We start from the raw sequence: 18,831 nt of genomic DNA, 5'->3' as shown, positions 1-18,831 counted from the left end.
TAAGAAGGAAATTTTAAATGTAAATTTCACATGTTAAACTTAGGAAATCACCTCCGTATATAGTGTGTCTCAAAAATCTGCTCCACATGATCTAAAATCTTATACTCTAAGTTAGAATGCTTTCCAGCATTTTCCACCACAGAAAGCAGAACTGAGAGCATGCTACAATCCAATTTAATTCTCATAACAACTTATTAAAGTGGGCATTATTAATCCCTAACTTATAGATGATGCTACAGCTAAGACATAATACATCTGACTTCACACAATGATTACAAGTAGCAGACCCAGGATGTAGACCTGGGATTCAATCACGCTCCTCTGACTTCAATACTATGCTCATTCCACCATGCTCTGCTGTCCCTTAAAACTGAGTGTGAAAAATCTTAACAGTTAATAAAAATTCTAAAGACAACAGCAGACCATAGCCCACATGTATCTATCGTCTCCCCAATGCCCTTTCATTTCCTTTGAGCATAAAAAATATCAAGGAAAGGGGAGGAATTATCAAGTAATAATATAAAATCTTTACTAGGCACCATGAAAAAAAATTAAGTGGCATATCTATTCTAGATTTAATAATAAGCCCTAAAAACATATCAAACCTTGGCCTCAGAATGAAGGAGTTTTAGTTTTTTATTCCTTCTAACTTTTCTATAACTGAAAATAATTATTCCCTGTATCTGTCTCTTTCATAACAAAATTCTATAGCTAAAACCATAATAGTTTTCATTTTAACAAGTCATAACTGTGGAAACTAAATTGAATTCAAGAAACGATCAGGCAGAAGAAAAAGGTGATATCAAAAAAGCTGATGTATTTACTATAATGGTTGTTGTAAGAAGAAGAAACAAAATAACCATCTTTGGGACAACTTGATTCTCTAAGAGTACCGAAGTCTTAATAATCATTACTTCTCTGCAGATAACAGGAATGGATATAAATGGGGTATCAGACTCTTCTAACAAGCAGTCAATTTGAGTTTCAACTTAATGAAAAAGTTACTAATGAAAATTGTATGGTTCTTTTTTAATGATTTGGGAAAATGTTTAAATTATAGAATAATATAATAAGAGCACAAATATCTACCACCTAGAAATTAAAAAACAATATATACTGACATAAGTGCTTCTAATATTTTTTTAATAAAAGACTTACAATATAATAAATTCTAATACCCCCATCCTGCCCAATACCATTCCTGCTCCACCAGGAATAACCACTAGCATGATTTCATGTGTAACCTTCCAGGCCATCTTTTTATATTTTAACCACGAACATATGCTCCTCACTGTCTTATAATGGAACATACATCATAATCAATTGCCTAGTATTAACAAGTGAAGACATGGAGCATATGAATTTAATTGTAAAACAGAAAATCTTAGCAGTATTAAAGAAAGCAAGAACAATAACTAAATTAAGTTCAATTGTAACTTACTGCAGAAAAAAGTTGACCTCTCATTTACCCCTACTAAGGCTTACATATTTTTAATAAGATGGGATCACACTTTCCAACATGAGTTTTCACTAGTACACATACACACACAAAGTCTTTGGCTATTAATTTCAATTACTTTGAGCAATAAAAGATGTTCAAACTCCTGCATCTGTTCAAACTCCTACAAAGATATCAAGATTTAAGGTGAGATATATCTGAGAATTTACCATGGCTTTTTTTTTTTTTTTTTTTGATGCATGCAAAACATCAGCAACCACCTAAGAACTTTAATTACAAATGTTTTATAAATGCTGAACCGAGGAAAATTAAAAAATCTGATTATGATAAAAATAGAAATTATATTATTTTCATTGTTGATAAAAACTTGGCACTTTCTTCAACTATTACTGACAATTCAAAAGGTCAAACATGACTTCCAGAGCTAATTGAGCTAACCTTCAGTGCCACAATGCAGAATGCAGCTGTGATGGCAGATGTCTAGCCTCACCAAAAGATGTCAGTCTATCATCAATAGACACTACCACTCCCTAGACACAGAGGTGATGCAGGAGGAGAGAAACAAATGAGAATTGAGTAGCCACTGAAATTGGCAAGAGTTTCACACATTATCGGAACCTAGTATGCAACATATATGGAGGGCACATGAAAATACTTCCTGAGTCCCCTTAATATACGTGATTCAAGAAGAAAAGCACAAAGCTGTTGAAGGTCAATTATATACCTTCAATCACCGTTAAAGAATGCATTATTTTATACTATGACTTAAAAATTCATTTAAAAAACAAAGTATCATTTATCCTACTATCATTGGCATTAATGAAAATTGACTAGGCCTCTGAAAATTCTCTCCCCAAAGAATCTGTACCTAAAGTATTAGATTCATTCCATGCTGATAAAAGCAAACTAAGTGGTACATCAGAAAACAAACATGCAGGGTCATGAAAAAAACGTTCTACCTAATAACCTAAGAAATGTAAATTAAACAATGAGACACCTTTCTAGCCAATGAAATTGTTTTCTTTTCATTAATAATATCTAGGGTTAGCCAGATTGTAGGGGAAAGGGCACTCCTATACTCTGTTAATGGAAATGTATAAATTGATACAACTTGTCTAGATGTCAGCCAGCAAAAAGAAACTTTGACCAAGTAAGTTCACTTCCAAAAATTTCTTCTAATAAAATAATCTGGAATACATAAAGAAATTGATATACAAGGACATTCACCGTGAAGTTATAGTAGAAGTAAAATAAAAACAAATTCAATTTCGAACTATAAGGGAAGAGTTAAATATGGTAGATATCCATGCAGTGAAATATTACACAGACAATAAAATCACGTTTCTGAAGAACACTTAATGGCAAAGCAAGGGATAAAAGTATGCACCCAAATTTTGTAAGAAACTTTTTCATTGTCTGTATGTATAAATAAATTTAGAGGAGCAGGAAAGGACAGGGTTAAAGCAGAAGGAAATACACCAAAACTATATTTTACTATCCAGAAATTACATCCAATTTGCATTTTTTAAAAATTCCTATCTTTTCTACAATGAATTTTATTAATTTACAATCAGAAAGAAAAATATAATGCATAATTAAAAAACAAATATAAATAAAGATCACCGTCAGAGGTAATAGATTAATAACAGGCAGACAACTTGGAAAATGAGTTTAAATCAAAGCTCATTCTAAGTAGCCTCTACCTTCAGAGCTCCCTTTTATTGGTAAACATTTCCTTTTCCTCCCTGGCCACTTTTTAGCCATAACTCCTAGTCCCCTGATATCTATGTAGGCGGGGCCATGTTCTCACCAATGGATGAGCAGATTCATGGCACCTCTGAGCAAAAGAAATGGAATCATGATACCAATCTCTACTGTTTCATACTGAGGAGCATTGGTTGGCCAAAGGAACCATTTATCACGATTTATGAATTAAAATAATTTTTTCAAAATCATGAATGAATCTTAATTTGCAGATTTGCTGAAGGATAGTTACTAGATTCAAAAAAATGACTCCCTTAAACATTTGAAATACTGGAATGAACTTAAAAGTTTAAGAACTATGTACAAATATATTAATGTATACTGACATAGCTTATGCAATCAAAGCAAAATTTCTACTTCAGAAAACAAATTTAAAATGATTCATGAATAGTATCTACCACTGTTATAATTTGAATCCCAAAGAACAATTATTAAGACAAGTAGGAAAATATCTATGTGTATTCAAGGAAAATCTTCATTATTTTTAAAGATTTTTTTTAATTCAATTGAATTAGAAATCCATTCTCATTATCACAAGAAATTTTAACATAACACTTGTGTGATGGTTAGGTTCATGTGTCAACTTGGCCAGGTGATAGTACCCAGCTGTCTGGTCAAGCGAACACTGGCCTAACAATTGCTGCAAGGATGTTTGTGGCTGGTTAATAAACCAACAGGCTGGTTTATCAAATCATCAGTCAATTGACTGCAGCTGAGACTGATGACTCACCAAAGGGCGTGTCTTCCACAATGAGAGAATGCAATTGGCTGGATTTAATCCAATTAATCAGTTGAAGACTTATAAGCAAGACAGATCGAGGACCTTCACTTCTTCGGCTGCCCAACGAAGCATTTCCTGAGGAGTTTGTCGAAGTTGCCGGTTTGTTTTCCTGAGGAGTTCATCGAACATGTTCGTCGAAGATTCCAGTTCATTTCCTGAGGAGTTCGTCAAAGTTGCCGGTTCGTTTCCTGAGGAGTTCATCGGACATCTTCCTTGGAGTTGACAGTTTGCTGACTCCTCTACAGAATTTGGACTCGTGCATACCCACAGTTCCGTGAGTCACTTTTATAAATTTTATAGTCATAGACACCTCTTATTGATTCTGTTTCCCTAGAGAACCCTAACTAATACAACTTGCTGATGAAAGAAAAGATTGCTAAATTTGAAGAATGGCTGTACTATTCAAGAACAATTTAAAGAAAATGAATTATCTAAATTCTGGTTAAAGGTAAGAAAGGAGTTTCCTTCAATTGGAGAAAAAGCAGTAAATACTCTTCTGTAGTTTACTGCCACCTACTGGTACAAAATAATTTCTCATTGCTGAGAAAGCAACTATACTTGTGCTGTCTGCTTTTCAGACCTGGAGCTCTGTCCAAGTTTCTAGGGAGATCTAAGATGGGTGACCTTGGGTGAAAGTTTCTAGAGTCCTAGAAAAAGCTCAGGGCCTGAAAAGCAGATGGCACAACTCTTAGGACAGTTTATTTGGTTGCTCCCAATTCATCAGTATTTAGAGGCATAAATATTGTTGATTCTGCCTTAATGAACCTTATAAAGAAGACATACAGCCACCAGAGCAAATAATGAACCTTCATCAGTTTGCTCCTGCTAAGTATCTATCCATCTAAAATAAATGTCTATTTACAATCATGAACACTGTGACCACAGAGGGTAAAACTGCATTCAAACCTCATAATAAAAGGACTGCGAGCAAGTCTTTACAAACTCAAGTCCACCTCTTTTGTTACTTGACCTAGAGAACCATCAGATAGTCTTCAATATAATGATGCACATTTGTATGTATGAAAGCTGTAATTTATTGATTCTCAAATCTCTTTTCCTCAGAAGCCAGTTTAAAACAATTAGGATTTGCAAGCTGTTCCATAAAAGATAAGCACCAAGCATCAGGGTGCTATTTCACAAAGGCTGACTAGTGCATGTTAAGTAGATGATTGTTTCTGCGGCCTCCAAGCGCCTCAGCCGTTCCTGTCCAAGATAACCGTCCTCAAAGAACATTTTCAAGGTAACGATGTTGATATTTGGGGGAACAGGAGAAGGAGGGGTTGGGGAGTGCATTTTGCCTTAATCAGTCACCAAGTTCAAATTTTAGAATATTTTCCTCCCGGTTTCAATAACTGTGGGACTTGAGAGCTTTGCCTCACCCTTCAAGTGAAAATGTCAACAAGCCAGCACACATTATGATGTGCAAACAATTATCAATTTTATCTTTCTTCTTTACATCATTGCTCCTTTGTAACTTTATTTCCTCAAACACTTTTGATAAATTCATATAAAATAAAAATCATTCAAGGTTATTACTGTAAAGGCAGTTCTTACTTCAACCATCTTATCCTATGGTTTTTATTTGTCAGATCTATTTTTTTCTTTTTATCCTTTTAGTTACCCCTACTAATGCTCTTCAATTCTGTACCCTCCTCCAGGCCTCCAGGCCTCTCTCTTCTGTCCTTTCAGCCGTCAGAACTCCTTTTAGCAGTTCTCATAGGGCCAGTTCTTTCTAACAAACTCTCTCAGCTTCTGTTTATCTGTGAATATTTTAAACTCTCCCTCATTTCTGAAGGACAGCTTTGCTGGATAGAGAATTCGTGGCTGGCAATTTTTCTCTGTCAGTATCTTAAATATATCATACCATTGCCTTCTTGCCTCCATGGCATCTGATGATAAATCAGCACTTAGTCTTATTTGACTTCCCTTGTGTGTGGTGAATCACTTCTCTCTTGCTGCTTTCAGAATTTTCTCCTTCTCTTTGGCATATGACAGTCCGATTAGAATGTCTTAGAGTGGGTCTATTCAGATTTATTCTGTTTGGAGTATGTTGGGCTTCTTCGGTTTGCAGTTATGTCTTTTATAAGGGTTAGGGAATATTCAGCCACTATTTCTTTGAATATTCTTAATGTCCCTTTACCCTTCTCTTCTCCTGCTGGGACACCCATGATGAGTATGTTTGTGTGCTTTGTGTTGTCAATCATTTCCCTGCCTTTACAGTAATACTTTTGAATGTTAGTGACTTAAACTCCCAAATCAAAAGACACAGATTGGTAGAATGGATTTAAAAATATGATCCATCTATATGCTGTTTACAAGAGACTCGTTTTAGAGCAAAAGATACTGTTTCGATCTGCTAACGCTGCCAAAATGCAATATGCCAGAAATGGGTTGGCTTTTGCAATGGGGATTTATTAACTCAAAATTTACAGTTCTTAGGCTGTGAAAATGTCCAACTCAAGACATCAACAGGATGATAACTGGATTCTGAAGACAGGGTGCTGGCATCAGGACACCTCTGTCACATGGGAAGGTACATGGCCGGTGTCTGCTGGTCCTTCTCTCCTGAGTTTTACTGCTTTCAGCTTCTGGTTCCAGTGGCTTCCTCTCTGAGCTTCTGCGGGTCTTCCCTTAGCTCCAGTCTTTTCTCTATTAGCTTCTCTTAAATTCATCTCTTAATTCTGTATGTGTTTTGTCCTCTTATAAAGGACTCCAGTCAGAGGATTAAGACCCACCCTGGATGAAGTGGGTCACATCTCAATTGAAATAACCTAATCAAAGGTCCCACCTATAATAGGTCTGCACCCACAGGAAAGGATTAAAAGAACATGGCCTTTTCTGGGGTACATAATAGCTTCAAACCACCATAGACACTAATAGGTTGAAAGTGAAAGGACAGAAAAAGATATCCACACAAGCAGTAACCAAAAAAAGGCTGGAGTAGCTATACTAATATCAACAAAATACACTTTAAATGCAAAAATGTTATAAGAGATAAAGAAGGACACTGTATTATTAAAAGGGACAATTCACCAAGAAGAAATAGAAATCATAAATATTTATGCACCTAATCACGGTGCCCCAAACTATACAATGCAAACAAACACTGGTAAAACTGAAGGGAGTAATAGACGCCTCTTACCATAATAGAGGGAGGCTTCAACACACCACTCTCTCCAATAAATAGAACATCTCAACAGGGGATCAATAAAGAAACAGAACCTAAATAATATGATCAATGAACCAGACTTAATAGACATATACAGAACATTGCACCTCAAAACAGCAAAATATACATTCTTCTAATGTGCTCCAGGATAGACCATATTCTGAGGCACAAAACAGGTCTTAATAAATTTAAAAAGAGAAAAAACAACAAATTAATACCAAAGCAAGCAGAAGGAAAGAAATAACAAAGATTAGAGCAGAAATAAAAGAATGGTCTTTCATGAACTACAACGAATGAACATCACCATTACAGGTGTTAACAATAGGGTGGTATGTGGGAAGAAGTACACCTAATGTAAACTATGGACTAATGTTTACAGTAATGTTTTAATAGTCTTTCAGCGGTTGTAACAAAGGTACCAAAACAATGCTAAGTGTCAGTAATAAGGGGGTATAAGAGGTATGGGCATTTTCCTTTTGGAGTAATGAAAATGTTCCAAAATTGACTGTGGTGATGAATACACAACTCTGTGAATATACTGTAAGTCACGGATTGTATGCTTTGGATGGATTGTATGGCATGTAAATATATCTCAATAAAGCTGCTTTTTGAAAAATTACCGTGGGATATCCTTCTCCTGACTGGACTCTGACTGATACATAAATGCAACAGATAGGTCAAGTAGGAAAAGGACTGGAAAACAGCCTATGGATTTGTTAGTGACCATATCAAAAGCAGTCTCAGTAAAACAATGTTAAGTGAGGCAAATACCAGGTGGTAGCATCAATGGGACATAAAGAAACAGATTCACTAAATATATATCAATCCTTTAGGAAGCCTGAATATGAGAAGAATGAGATGAAATAGTAGCTATAAAGGGATATTTATTCAAGGGATATAAGCCTCAGATTGCAAAACACTTGGGATTCTGATAGCAGGCAGGTCCCAGACACAAGAAGCAAGATGGTAGACTTCCGACAAGAACTATACAAGCAAATCACTTGTTGTCTAGGGTGTTGTACAACACCAACTAAGGACTTGCTACATGTCTCTCATGTACACAAGACATATTTCCCCCTCCAGCTGGATTTGGTTCCCAGCTTTCAATCCTCCTTTCTTAATAAATTATGCAAATAATAGCAGTCATTCAAAAACTACTCAAACTGTAGCACTAGATGATCTGGTAAACTGTGGTATAGCCAATTTTAAGTATCAAAGAGAACGTGACAATGTTCTTACTCAAAGATAGTCCTTTGATAAAAGTTCAGCAAGCAGATTTTAAAACTAAAGGTCAACGGGAAAGGTTTTTTAAAACTTATTGATAAAATACAAACACAATTGGAGCACACAGCTGGAAATAAGAACATCACAGTTATAAAAACAAGACCCAGCATTTACAGGGCATCTAGGGTGACAGGTATTTATGCACAATAGCTCTATACTCAGGCCACAAGACAAGCCAGAATTTGTAACCTCTCTGAGGGTAGAGTTTGTGTCTCGTTCACCTTGCCTTTCCTGGCCCCTACAACAGTATCTGGCATATTCAATATTTATTTCTTGAATGAATGAAGTATTTCCTTTTTGCAGATGAAACTGAGGCTCCCAGCAGTTAAGCAACTAGAAAAAAAGGGATGGATTCAAACCAAAATCTTAAAGCAGCCATATAAATAAATAGGAAAACCCACAACTTAAAATATACACACACATAAATCATCTAAGCCAAAAAAAAAATTTTTTTTACTTTAATTTGCCTCTCTGTAAGATTTTGAGAACATATATGGTACTACTTGTTTATATTTATACAAAGGCATAATAATATTCAACTTTACTGGAACAAAAATAATAACTGCCAGTGACTCAGAATTTTCAATGGACTAATCTCTGTACTAAGTACTTTAGGTGCATTATTTCATTTAATCTTCATAATATTATTATCATAATCCCCATTTTAGAGAAAAGAAAATAAAGACTTAAAAAAGCAAAATGATACAGAGGAGTGGAAGCTAGTTAGCCCCCCTGGAACAACTAATAAACAACCAGGAACTAGTAAATAATCTGGAATAACTGCTGGGGGACAAATGTGACTGTCCACACATCATACATGAACCTAGATTGGGAGGAATGCTTGAGATCACAGCATAAAATCTTTAAGTAAAGACTGCAGACCCGCGCCTAGAGCCCTTCCCCCACGGCAGCCTGAATGCAAAGCATCACTGTAATAGACAGCAGCACTCTCTGAACAAGCAAATATACCTCAGCCAAGCTCCAACTGGGATTTTAATTAACAAACGTTGACTGCTCAATACAAGCTACAAATCCCCAACAAGCAGACAGAGGCTTTTGGTGATGACTGACCTTGGAGAGACAAAGGACTTCACTGGGAGGGAAGGAGACCCCAGAGGACCAGGAGCTGTCTCTGGCCAATGGGTGAAACTGTGGGTGGCCGTGAACTGGCCCTAAAGGGGGGCGTTCTGTCCCTTTTTCAGCTCAGTGGAGAAAGCCTCAGCCATTTTCACCTCCCAGCACTCTTGACCCAGACGAGGGTAGAGAGAGCACGGACAGAGAAACTATTCAAATGCAAATTATATCCTCCCTAAGAGGAAAGAGGTGGTGCCAAGCTCTACAACCCGCCTTCCATTCAGAACAAGACCCCAGAGCCTGGGGGAAAACAGCCACCCACCACACCTCCTTACACCAGTTGGGAGTGACAGGCTTACAGGCACCACCTGATGGGCAGAAAAGCACAGTGGCTTGAGGCCTCACGGAGTGTATCAATCTTCTAAGACACTCCTTCAGGGAACCCTGATACTATAGCCTCCTTCTGACACCTGAGCCTGTTTTGGTCTGGGAGAACCTGGTTGGAGTAACCAAGGAAATCAGCTGCCTAGACAACAGAAAACTACAACCTATACTGAGAAAAATGAAGCTATGGCCCTGTCAAAGGAACAAACTTACACTACAATTGAGATACAGGAATTGAAACAACTAATGTTAAATCAATTCAAAAAGTTTAGGGATGATATGGCAAAAGAGATGAAGCATACAGTGAAAACATGGGGTGTACATAAGGTAGAAATCCAAAATTCAAAAAAACAACTGGCAGAATCTATGGAAATGAAAGGCACAACACAAGAGATGAAGACACAATGAAGACATACAAGAACAGATCTCAAAAGGCAGAAGAAAACACTCAGGAACTGGAGAACAAGACACCTGAAAGCCTACACACAAAAGAAGAGATAGAGAAAAGAATGGAAAAATATGAGCAGTGGCTCCGAGAATTTAAGGACAACATGAAACACAAAATGTACGTGTCATGGGTGTCCCAGAAAGAGAAAACAAGGAAAAAGGGGCAGAAGCAATAACAGAGGAAATAATCAATGAAAATTTCCTACCTCTTATGAAAGACATAAAATTAAAGATCCAAGAATCACAGCATACCCCAAACAGAATAGATCTGAATAGACCTATGCCAAGACACCTAATAATCAGATTATCAAACGTCAAAGATAAAGAGAGAATCCTGAAAGCAGCAAGAGAAAAGCAATCCATTACATACAAAGGAAGCTTGATAAGACTATATGTGGATTTCTCAGGAGAAAACATGGAGGCAAGAAGGAAGTGGTATGATATATTTAAGAAACTGAAAGAGAAAAACCACCAACCAAGAATCCTATATCCAGAAAAACTGTCCTTCAAATATGAGGGAAAAGTTTAAAATATTCTCTGACAAACAGACAGTGACAGAGTTTGTGAACAAGATATCTGCTCTACAGGAAACACTAAAGGGAGCATTACAGACAGAAAGGAAAAGACAGGAGTGAGAGATTTGGAACACAATTTTGGGAGATAGTAGCACAGCAATGTAAGTACACTGAACAAAGATAACTGTGAGTATGGTTGAAAGAGGAAGGTCAGGAGCATGTGGGACACCAGAAGAAAAGAGGAAAGATAAAGACTCGGACTGTATAACTCAGTGAAACCAAGGGTGCTCAATGATTGTGATAAAGGTACAAATGTGTTTTTACATGAGAGAGAACAAACGAATGTCAGCATTGCAAGGTGTTAAAAATAGGGTGGGACTGGGGGAAAAATACAATCAATGCAAACTAGAGACTATAATTAACAGAAACATTGTATTATGCTTCCTTTAATGAAACAAAGGCAATACACCAAAGCTCAATGCATATGGGTGGAACATAGGGGAGGAGTATGGGGCTCTTGCCATTGGTGATGTTGTCTGACTATTCTACTTCAGTTTAATGCTATCTTTCCTTTTGTTGCTTCCTAGCTGTCAAGTTTTTTGTTTTTTTTTTCTCTTTCTTTTTTCTTTTTCTATTGTCTGTCTACCTTCTTTGACTCTTCCTCCTTCTCTGTGGAAGAAATGGAGATATCCTTATACAGATAGTGGTGATGGTGTTGAATACATAAATACATGACTATACAGGGAACCATCGATTGTTTACTTAGGACAGAATGTATGGTGTGTGAACAAAATCATCTTAAAAAAAAATGGGTTGATGAAGTAATCTTGAGGGCACTATATTGAGTGAAAAAAGCCACACACATGAGGACAAATATTGCAGCCTCTCACTGACATGAACTAATTATAACATGTAAACTCATAGACATGAAATATAAGTCACCAGGATACAGAATGAGGCTAAAGAATGGGGAGCAGTTGCTTATTATGAGCAGAATGTTCAACTAGGGTGAACTTAAACATTTCAAAATGGACAGAGATGATGGCAGCATGTTGTGAGAATAACTTACAGTACTGAATGGTCTGTGAATGTGGTAGAAAGGGTAAGCTCAGAGTTACATATGTCACCAGAAGGAAAGTTGGAGGTTAAAAGATAGGAATGTATAAAACAGTGAATCTTGTGGTACACAATGTCTGTGATTAACTGTACAAATATTAGATATCTCTCTCATGAACTAGAACAAATGTATGACACTATAACTAGAAGCTAATAATAGAGGGGCATATAGGAAAAAAATATATACCTATTGCAAACTATATACTACAGTTAGTAGTATTTTAACATTCTTTCATCAACAGTAACAAATGTACTATACCAATACTATGAATCAATAATGGAAGGGGATGGTTAGGGGTATGGGAGGATTTCAATTTCCTTTTTTTTGTCTTTATTTCTTTTCTGGAGTAATGAAAATGTTCTAAAAATAGAAAAAAAAATTAACTGTGGTGATGGATGCACATCTGTATGATGGTACTGAGGGCAACTGATTGTACACTTTGGATCTTTGGATAATTGTATGGTATGTGAACAATCTCAATAAACATACATATATATATGTGTATATATATATAAAATAAGTAAAGTAACTTGGTAAGTTGCAGAGCCAGGACTCAAATCCAGGTAAGGAATCCAGACAAGCTTTTAAACACTATGCTATAACATACCAAAGTCAGTAGAGAGAAAGCAAAAGAAAAAGGGGGGGGGGGGGGCGGCAGGGAATTAACAGTGTGCCCCTCTATTCCCTAAGAGGAAACCTGGCAGGGTCAGCCCATAGGCTGCATTTTTGCTCCCCACGCATCAGAAGTCCATTCTGGTCCAGTACGTCAGAGGCGAAAGGCAGAGTCATATGGACTAGGGCCCACTAAGCAAGGACTATGGAGGCATATTGTCCGGGAGAGGCTATGTGCTGCAACATGCATGCAAAATGCTTACTCAGACATTGAGAAAAGAACTATTAGCTGCTCAGATGATTATGTATATGTCAGTTGTCAGAAATCAGTGCAACATCAAAAGAAAATAAAGTTCTTAACCCCTCTTCCTGTCTCCCAAGCAAAATGGCACAGATATTTTAGATTATACACACCCATGCAAAAAAATAAAACATGTTAAGATTTAAAAAAAAAAAAAAAAAAAAAACTCAGGAGAAAAAAAAATAAAACTTACAGAGAAAAAGATGCTAACAAACCCCAAAGATGAATTTATTACTTGTAGTTGACCACTGGAATGACACTTTTATATTTACTGACAGCTAAGAAAAGCACATAAATGCATGTACACACACACACTCTACAATATTCCCAAAATAGCAAAGAAGAATTAAGTTCAGACAACTTCTACCAAGTGCCCAAAGTGCTGCAAATTAAACAAGAGGTCAGCATAGATAAAAATGGAGCTAGGATCTTCAGCTTCAGATACCATTTTATTTAAATTGGAGGATGTAAACTGGAGGACTATAGACCAAACCCAGCCCACCAATGTGTTTAAAATAACACTCACTGTGTTATTTCAAATGTTAATATGAAAACAAGGAGACTTCACTTAAAAATTCTGATTTTCAGCTTCTCTTGAAAAATCCAAAGACCAGGCAACATCAGGACAAACGCTACACAGCAATATGAATATGAATAGTGACTGCCCTTTAGTCAGGTACGCACCTTCCCGTTTGCCACAGTCCCACCAGGCTGCTTCTTTCACTGTGTTAACTGACTGGCCCCACTTAGCAGTTGAGTTTGCATCTCTATTTTGGATAAAGAATCAAGATACAGGAAATTTGTCAGCCCAATTGAAATAGAGGAATTCAATTGGAAAGGATTAATTAATCAGGATTAAATGCAGAGATTAAGTTCTCCTCTGCAGACCAGAAGAGAACTTGGGTAAGAGAATAATAATGATGCTTCTGTATTAGTTGTGCCGGTAAGACAATAAAATCACAAAGAAATACTGCTTTTGAGCAAGGGGGCTTGATTTTAAGCAAACTGCTGTGAACGTTTTCCAATTGTACATAAGAAATTAAGTTCAGAACAATAGTGTAATACATTGCATAATCTGGCTCCAATTCTTTGCCCCTTCCTATTATGAGTTGCCCTGTCACCACAGATGGATTGACCTGCCCAGCCCCCTGACTCTGGGCTTAGCTTTGTGATTTGCTTTATCCAACAAGATTTTAGCTGATATGGCACAAGCAGAGGTTTGAAATGGGATAACATTTCTATCACTTTAAGTATATGCCCAGTCTAGCCTTTTGGAAGATGAGGGACCCATAATTACCCCAGTGCTTCCAGCTTATATCAGGAGATCAGCCAGCTGATCCCAGACAAGTGAATGAGTCTAGTTATAAGGAGACATCTTAGCTGACCCATCCCACAAGCAATAAACTTAATATTGTTGTATGCCTCCAAGGTTTTGTGGTTATTTGTTAGACAGCAAAAGCAAACTGATACATAGAGTTTATTGATAAATCATTTGGTTCAAAAGGTGGTTAATTTTCTGAAGTTTCTTCCCAAGCCAATTCTTCTTGTGAAAACACCTGGTTTCAGATTGCAGACATGTGCAAGTCTTCTAATGGTAGAAGAAAAAAGGACAGATACAAGTAGGGATTCACAAAATAAGCATAAAGTTGATATAACAAGTGACAGGCTAGTTATTTTTGAGAGAAAAAATTTCCACGCAATGAGAAACAGCAGTCAAGGCTATTTATTTGTTTCCCATAACAATATCAGATTTCATAAGAAACAAGCTATTTCTTAAATATATTAAAAAGCATACTTTTTTCCTTCCTCCAAGTTTTTAAAGGAAGCAAAGTCCTCTTGACTTTCCTAGTGAACAAGATGATACTGAAAATTTTACAGGGAACATTTCTCATTTCTATGTATACCTTATATTTGCATATTGCTTTATAACTTATAAAATGTTTTCATTAGCATTTTCTCATTTGATCTTCATTTAAATCCTGTAAAGTAGGTATAATTACAATCCTCCACTTTTGCCACCAAAGGAAAATGAAGCCTTGAGCAAAATATTTGCTGAAGATCACTTTGCTAAAAAGTTGCAACAACAGAAATAGAACCCAAATCTTCTGTCTCTAAGCCACTGGCTTGCTTTCTACTGCATTCTTAGATGCAGAAGAAGACTGCGAATTCCAAATGCACTGTCCAATCACTGAATGTTTCCTCCGACTTTTCCTATCATATTTATCACTCCCTTATCATGACCTATGTTCCCCAAGAAAGGTTTTTAAGGCCAGAAGTATTCCTTATATACTTATTTATTTAGAACTAAAAATTTGTATAAGAATATAAGATAAAGTATTAAATAAGTAAATCTGGTATAAATACAATTTTCTACAATTATTTTAAGATGTTTTTAAAATAATCCTCTCTCATGTTAAGAATAATTTTAAGCTCTTTGGGCAGAAAAAAAAAAAATCCTTTTTTTTTCCATGCATTATACCCTAAAACCTTAAATTAAAAAAAATAAACATTGTAATTGGAGTTCTTAACATTTATGCACCATGGACCTGTTGCATAGTCTGGTAAAGCTTATGACCCCCTTCTCATAAGAATGTTTTTGAATGTATAATTAAAAAAAAAAAAAAAACTAGGACTACAAAGGAATCCAACTGTATTGAAATACAGTTCAATACCATTCAAAACCAATTATGTTAAAAAACTGAATAACTGGGATTATATGGATGTTGACCCTAGTTAAGAACCCTAACTTTCAAAAGAACAAAAGTTGAAATAATGCTGAATATCTAATGTTTAACATCACAGATAGTTTTATGACAATAACCCTATAAAGCAGACACTATTGTCATCACATTACATACATGAGAAAAGGGGTTTACAGAGACTAAGTAAGGTGATCAAGGTCACACAGTTACCAAGTGGCAGAGCTAGGTTTTGACCCTTTCTTCAAGGTCCAAGTCCATAACCATCGAACTCTTCTCATTGACACTGGCGTCACACGTAATCCAGAACTTTTCTTAATTCATTCCTAGCCATGAAAATGATTTTCCTACTTCTAAGTCTTCTTCTATCCATTCCAACCTTCATTGACACTCCACTGACTATACGAGTCAGTGAATTCAAGACCCTCACTAGCCACCCTTCTCTTCAGCAAAAGAACCATAGAACACGTAACACCTATATTCTGATATTGCAGCTATTCTCCTACCACTTCCTTCATTAATGTCATTAGTTATGCCTGGAATGCCTTCTTATGTCTACTATTGCCACCTTCTTAAATTCTATTCTTCCTTCAAGGTGTAGCACAAATAATTTATTCTTGGCGAAGACTTCCATCTCCAGCCAGAAAGGGCCTTTCCTCCCTCTGCATTCTTCTAGCTCTATACATGTAGCAAGGCACTTATTAAGCATATCCATGAAATGTAATTATTTGTGCCACTGATTTTTTTTTCAGTTCCTCAAATATGTCATGCTCATCTCACCTGCAGGCCCATGTGGAACTCACTGCCTGAAACATTTTTCCCTTGTCTAGCTTCTACTTTTCAAAGTCTCAGTTCAGAGAAAAAAACCTGTAGAAAGCCTTCCTTCACAGCTCCATCCCAACTCTGGGCCAAATGGCCCCCCAGTGTTGTTTTCACAGAGGACACCACCTTATCACTGGCCCACAGATCAGTAACTGATTGTTTACTTGTCTGTGTTCCCACTAGACTCTAAATCTCATTGGATACTCTTTATTTAATTCACAGTTGTATTTCAACATGTAGCATAGTGCCTGCAATGCAACTGGAACATTTTTAAATTAATTTACAATTAAATTTTCCTTATTATCCTGTCTGATTAATCTAGAGACAAATTTCAAAGTATAGGGCTTTGCAAATAGCAAGTAGTAATTAAATAATTGTAGGATAAAGTAATTCTTGTGGCAAACAGCCTAAATTAATCATCTTAAGTCTTCAAAAAATATGGATTGAGCTGCAAAATAGTATATGAATACTTAATAAAATATCTATTATAAGTAAAACAAAGATAAACATTTCAAATTCATTTGCATACATGTGTTAAAACATTATAAATGCTATAAACTTAGGACGTTTACTTGAGTTACTGTAAGCCTTTTTAATTTGATAGTCATTTCCAATTACCTGCATTCCTCAATTATTATTTATCTGCACTATAAAGCTCTAAACTTCAAATTACCTAGACTCTTTATCTGGTTCCATTCCCCATACTCATTCAATATACTAACTGCTACATACCAAGGCAAACCCATTTTCGCCATCTTAAAGCCTTCACTCTCCCATGAAACTTTTTCTTTATTTCTACAATCTACGAAATTGCCTATTTCTTCATCCTTTAAAATAATCATAGTTCACTTCTCCTATGATATCTTTTCATTCAGAAGAGCCTAGAACAGGATAAGCTTTTATTCATCATTTATTCATTCATATGAGCTCATTCATTTATGAGTACTCATTCATTGATTCATTAGTGCCTGCTTCATGGCAAACCCCGTGCAGAGTAGATTCTAAATGTCTGCCAGCTAAAGGGGTTCATATAATCATAAATACTCCCATCATCAAACACTACAAGCACCAGTATTACACAGATCTATATTAAAGATTACATAAATTTCAGACAGGTGTGCATATCTGAGAAAGGTCTGATAGGCCTTTTAGGGTCATTCATAATTATTGACAACAAGACACCAGAAAAAAGGTTAAAAGACTAAAAGGAGAAACTCAAAAATATTTGCATTGTATGGGAACCAATGGGTTAATTAGCTATTAATTTTTTTAAAAAAAAGGAAATAAAAAGAAAAGAAGAGCAATCCAGCAGAAAAAGATGCAAAGCGTGGATAAGCAGGCAATTCACAAGATACATATGGCCCTAACACATCTATAAACATGCATTGCTTCACTAACTAAAGAATTGCAAGTTAAAGGCACACCTTACCGGTAAGAATATTAACTAGAATCACTTTCCTGGAGAACAACCTAGCAAAGCAAATAAACATAAGTAATATGCATACTTTGACCCAGAAACTACTTCTATACATATCATTCTAGAAAAACAAATGGACAAGCCTGCAAAGATGTGTGATAATGTTCAATGCAAAATTATTTATAGTAGTAAAAAACTAAGGAACAACAAATCCACTAATAAAAGGATACATTAAACAACTCTGAGTTCATCCCGTCACTGATAAACTATGTAGCAGTAAAAAGAGTCAAGGTAGAATTTTATGTATTGACTTTTAACAATACATTGTTATAAGAAAAAAAGCACATTATAGAATAGTTTGAATACATTTCACATTAGAATCAACCCAGTGACATTTTTACATGGATAATAGTGAATGTACTCTAGATTATTTTTATAATACCTCCAAATGTGTCAAAGCACTGCAGTTGAGAACTTCTGGACTAGATTATCCAACAGTCTCTCCTCTTACCCTTAGCTCTAAAATTCTTTAATCCTAAGAATTTTGTACAGCAAAGATCTTAGACACAGTGTTATTGCAAAGCCCCAACATATCGCCCTTAATTGTTTAAGTGCCCTCTATCTATTAAAATGCAACATGGAAATGCTAGTAACTATCCAGAATTTTAAATCTGTTGCAAAATTTGGGTTTTTCACAATGCACCCTTGATTATCAATGACAATTCATGTTGAATATGTTCATTTTATGGAAATCAGAAATTATATTTCTTACCTCAATAATAACTTACAGAGCACTGTATTTTGGAAAAAGTAACAAAGAAAGATAATAAGAACATTTTGAATATACAAAGAGATGAAAAATGGTAAAGTTTCCAGTAGGTGGTACACAATATAAAAAGGCTGAATGTAAATCAAATCCTATTTAGAGTGCAATCATAAACAGTAATGGGGCCTCTTTGTAAAAGAAAGGAATGGGATTTAGAGTC

The 18,831-nt window shown here is 35.8% G+C and overlaps 1 protein-coding gene across 3 annotated transcripts in view; it reads right to left on the bottom strand.

Annotated features, from left to right (window-relative positions):
• The window catches only part of CEP128 (centrosomal protein 128), a 632,097-nt gene that overhangs the window by 610,561 nt on the left and 2,705 nt on the right, over nucleotides 1-18,831 (bottom strand). The window contains exon 1 of one of the 3 annotated variants that reach the window (XM_037832157.1): nucleotides 7,147-7,172. The exons of the other annotated variants lie outside the window; for them this stretch is intronic. Within the exon in view, the coding sequence (XP_037688085.1) occupies nucleotides 7,147-7,149 (3 nt within the window). The 5' untranslated portion in view covers nucleotides 7,150-7,172. Of the gene's footprint in view, nucleotides 1-7,146; nucleotides 7,173-18,831 lie in introns of those variants that run through there. 3 annotated transcript variants of the gene reach the window in all.

Source organism: Choloepus didactylus, chromosome 4, assembly GCF_015220235.1.
Source record: "Choloepus didactylus isolate mChoDid1 chromosome 4, mChoDid1.pri, whole genome shotgun sequence".
NCBI classification, from domain to species: domain Eukaryota; kingdom Metazoa; phylum Chordata; class Mammalia; order Pilosa; family Megalonychidae; genus Choloepus; species Choloepus didactylus.
The sequence above is the reverse complement of the archived record's forward strand: the minus strand, read 5'-3'. Positions and strand labels throughout refer to the sequence as shown.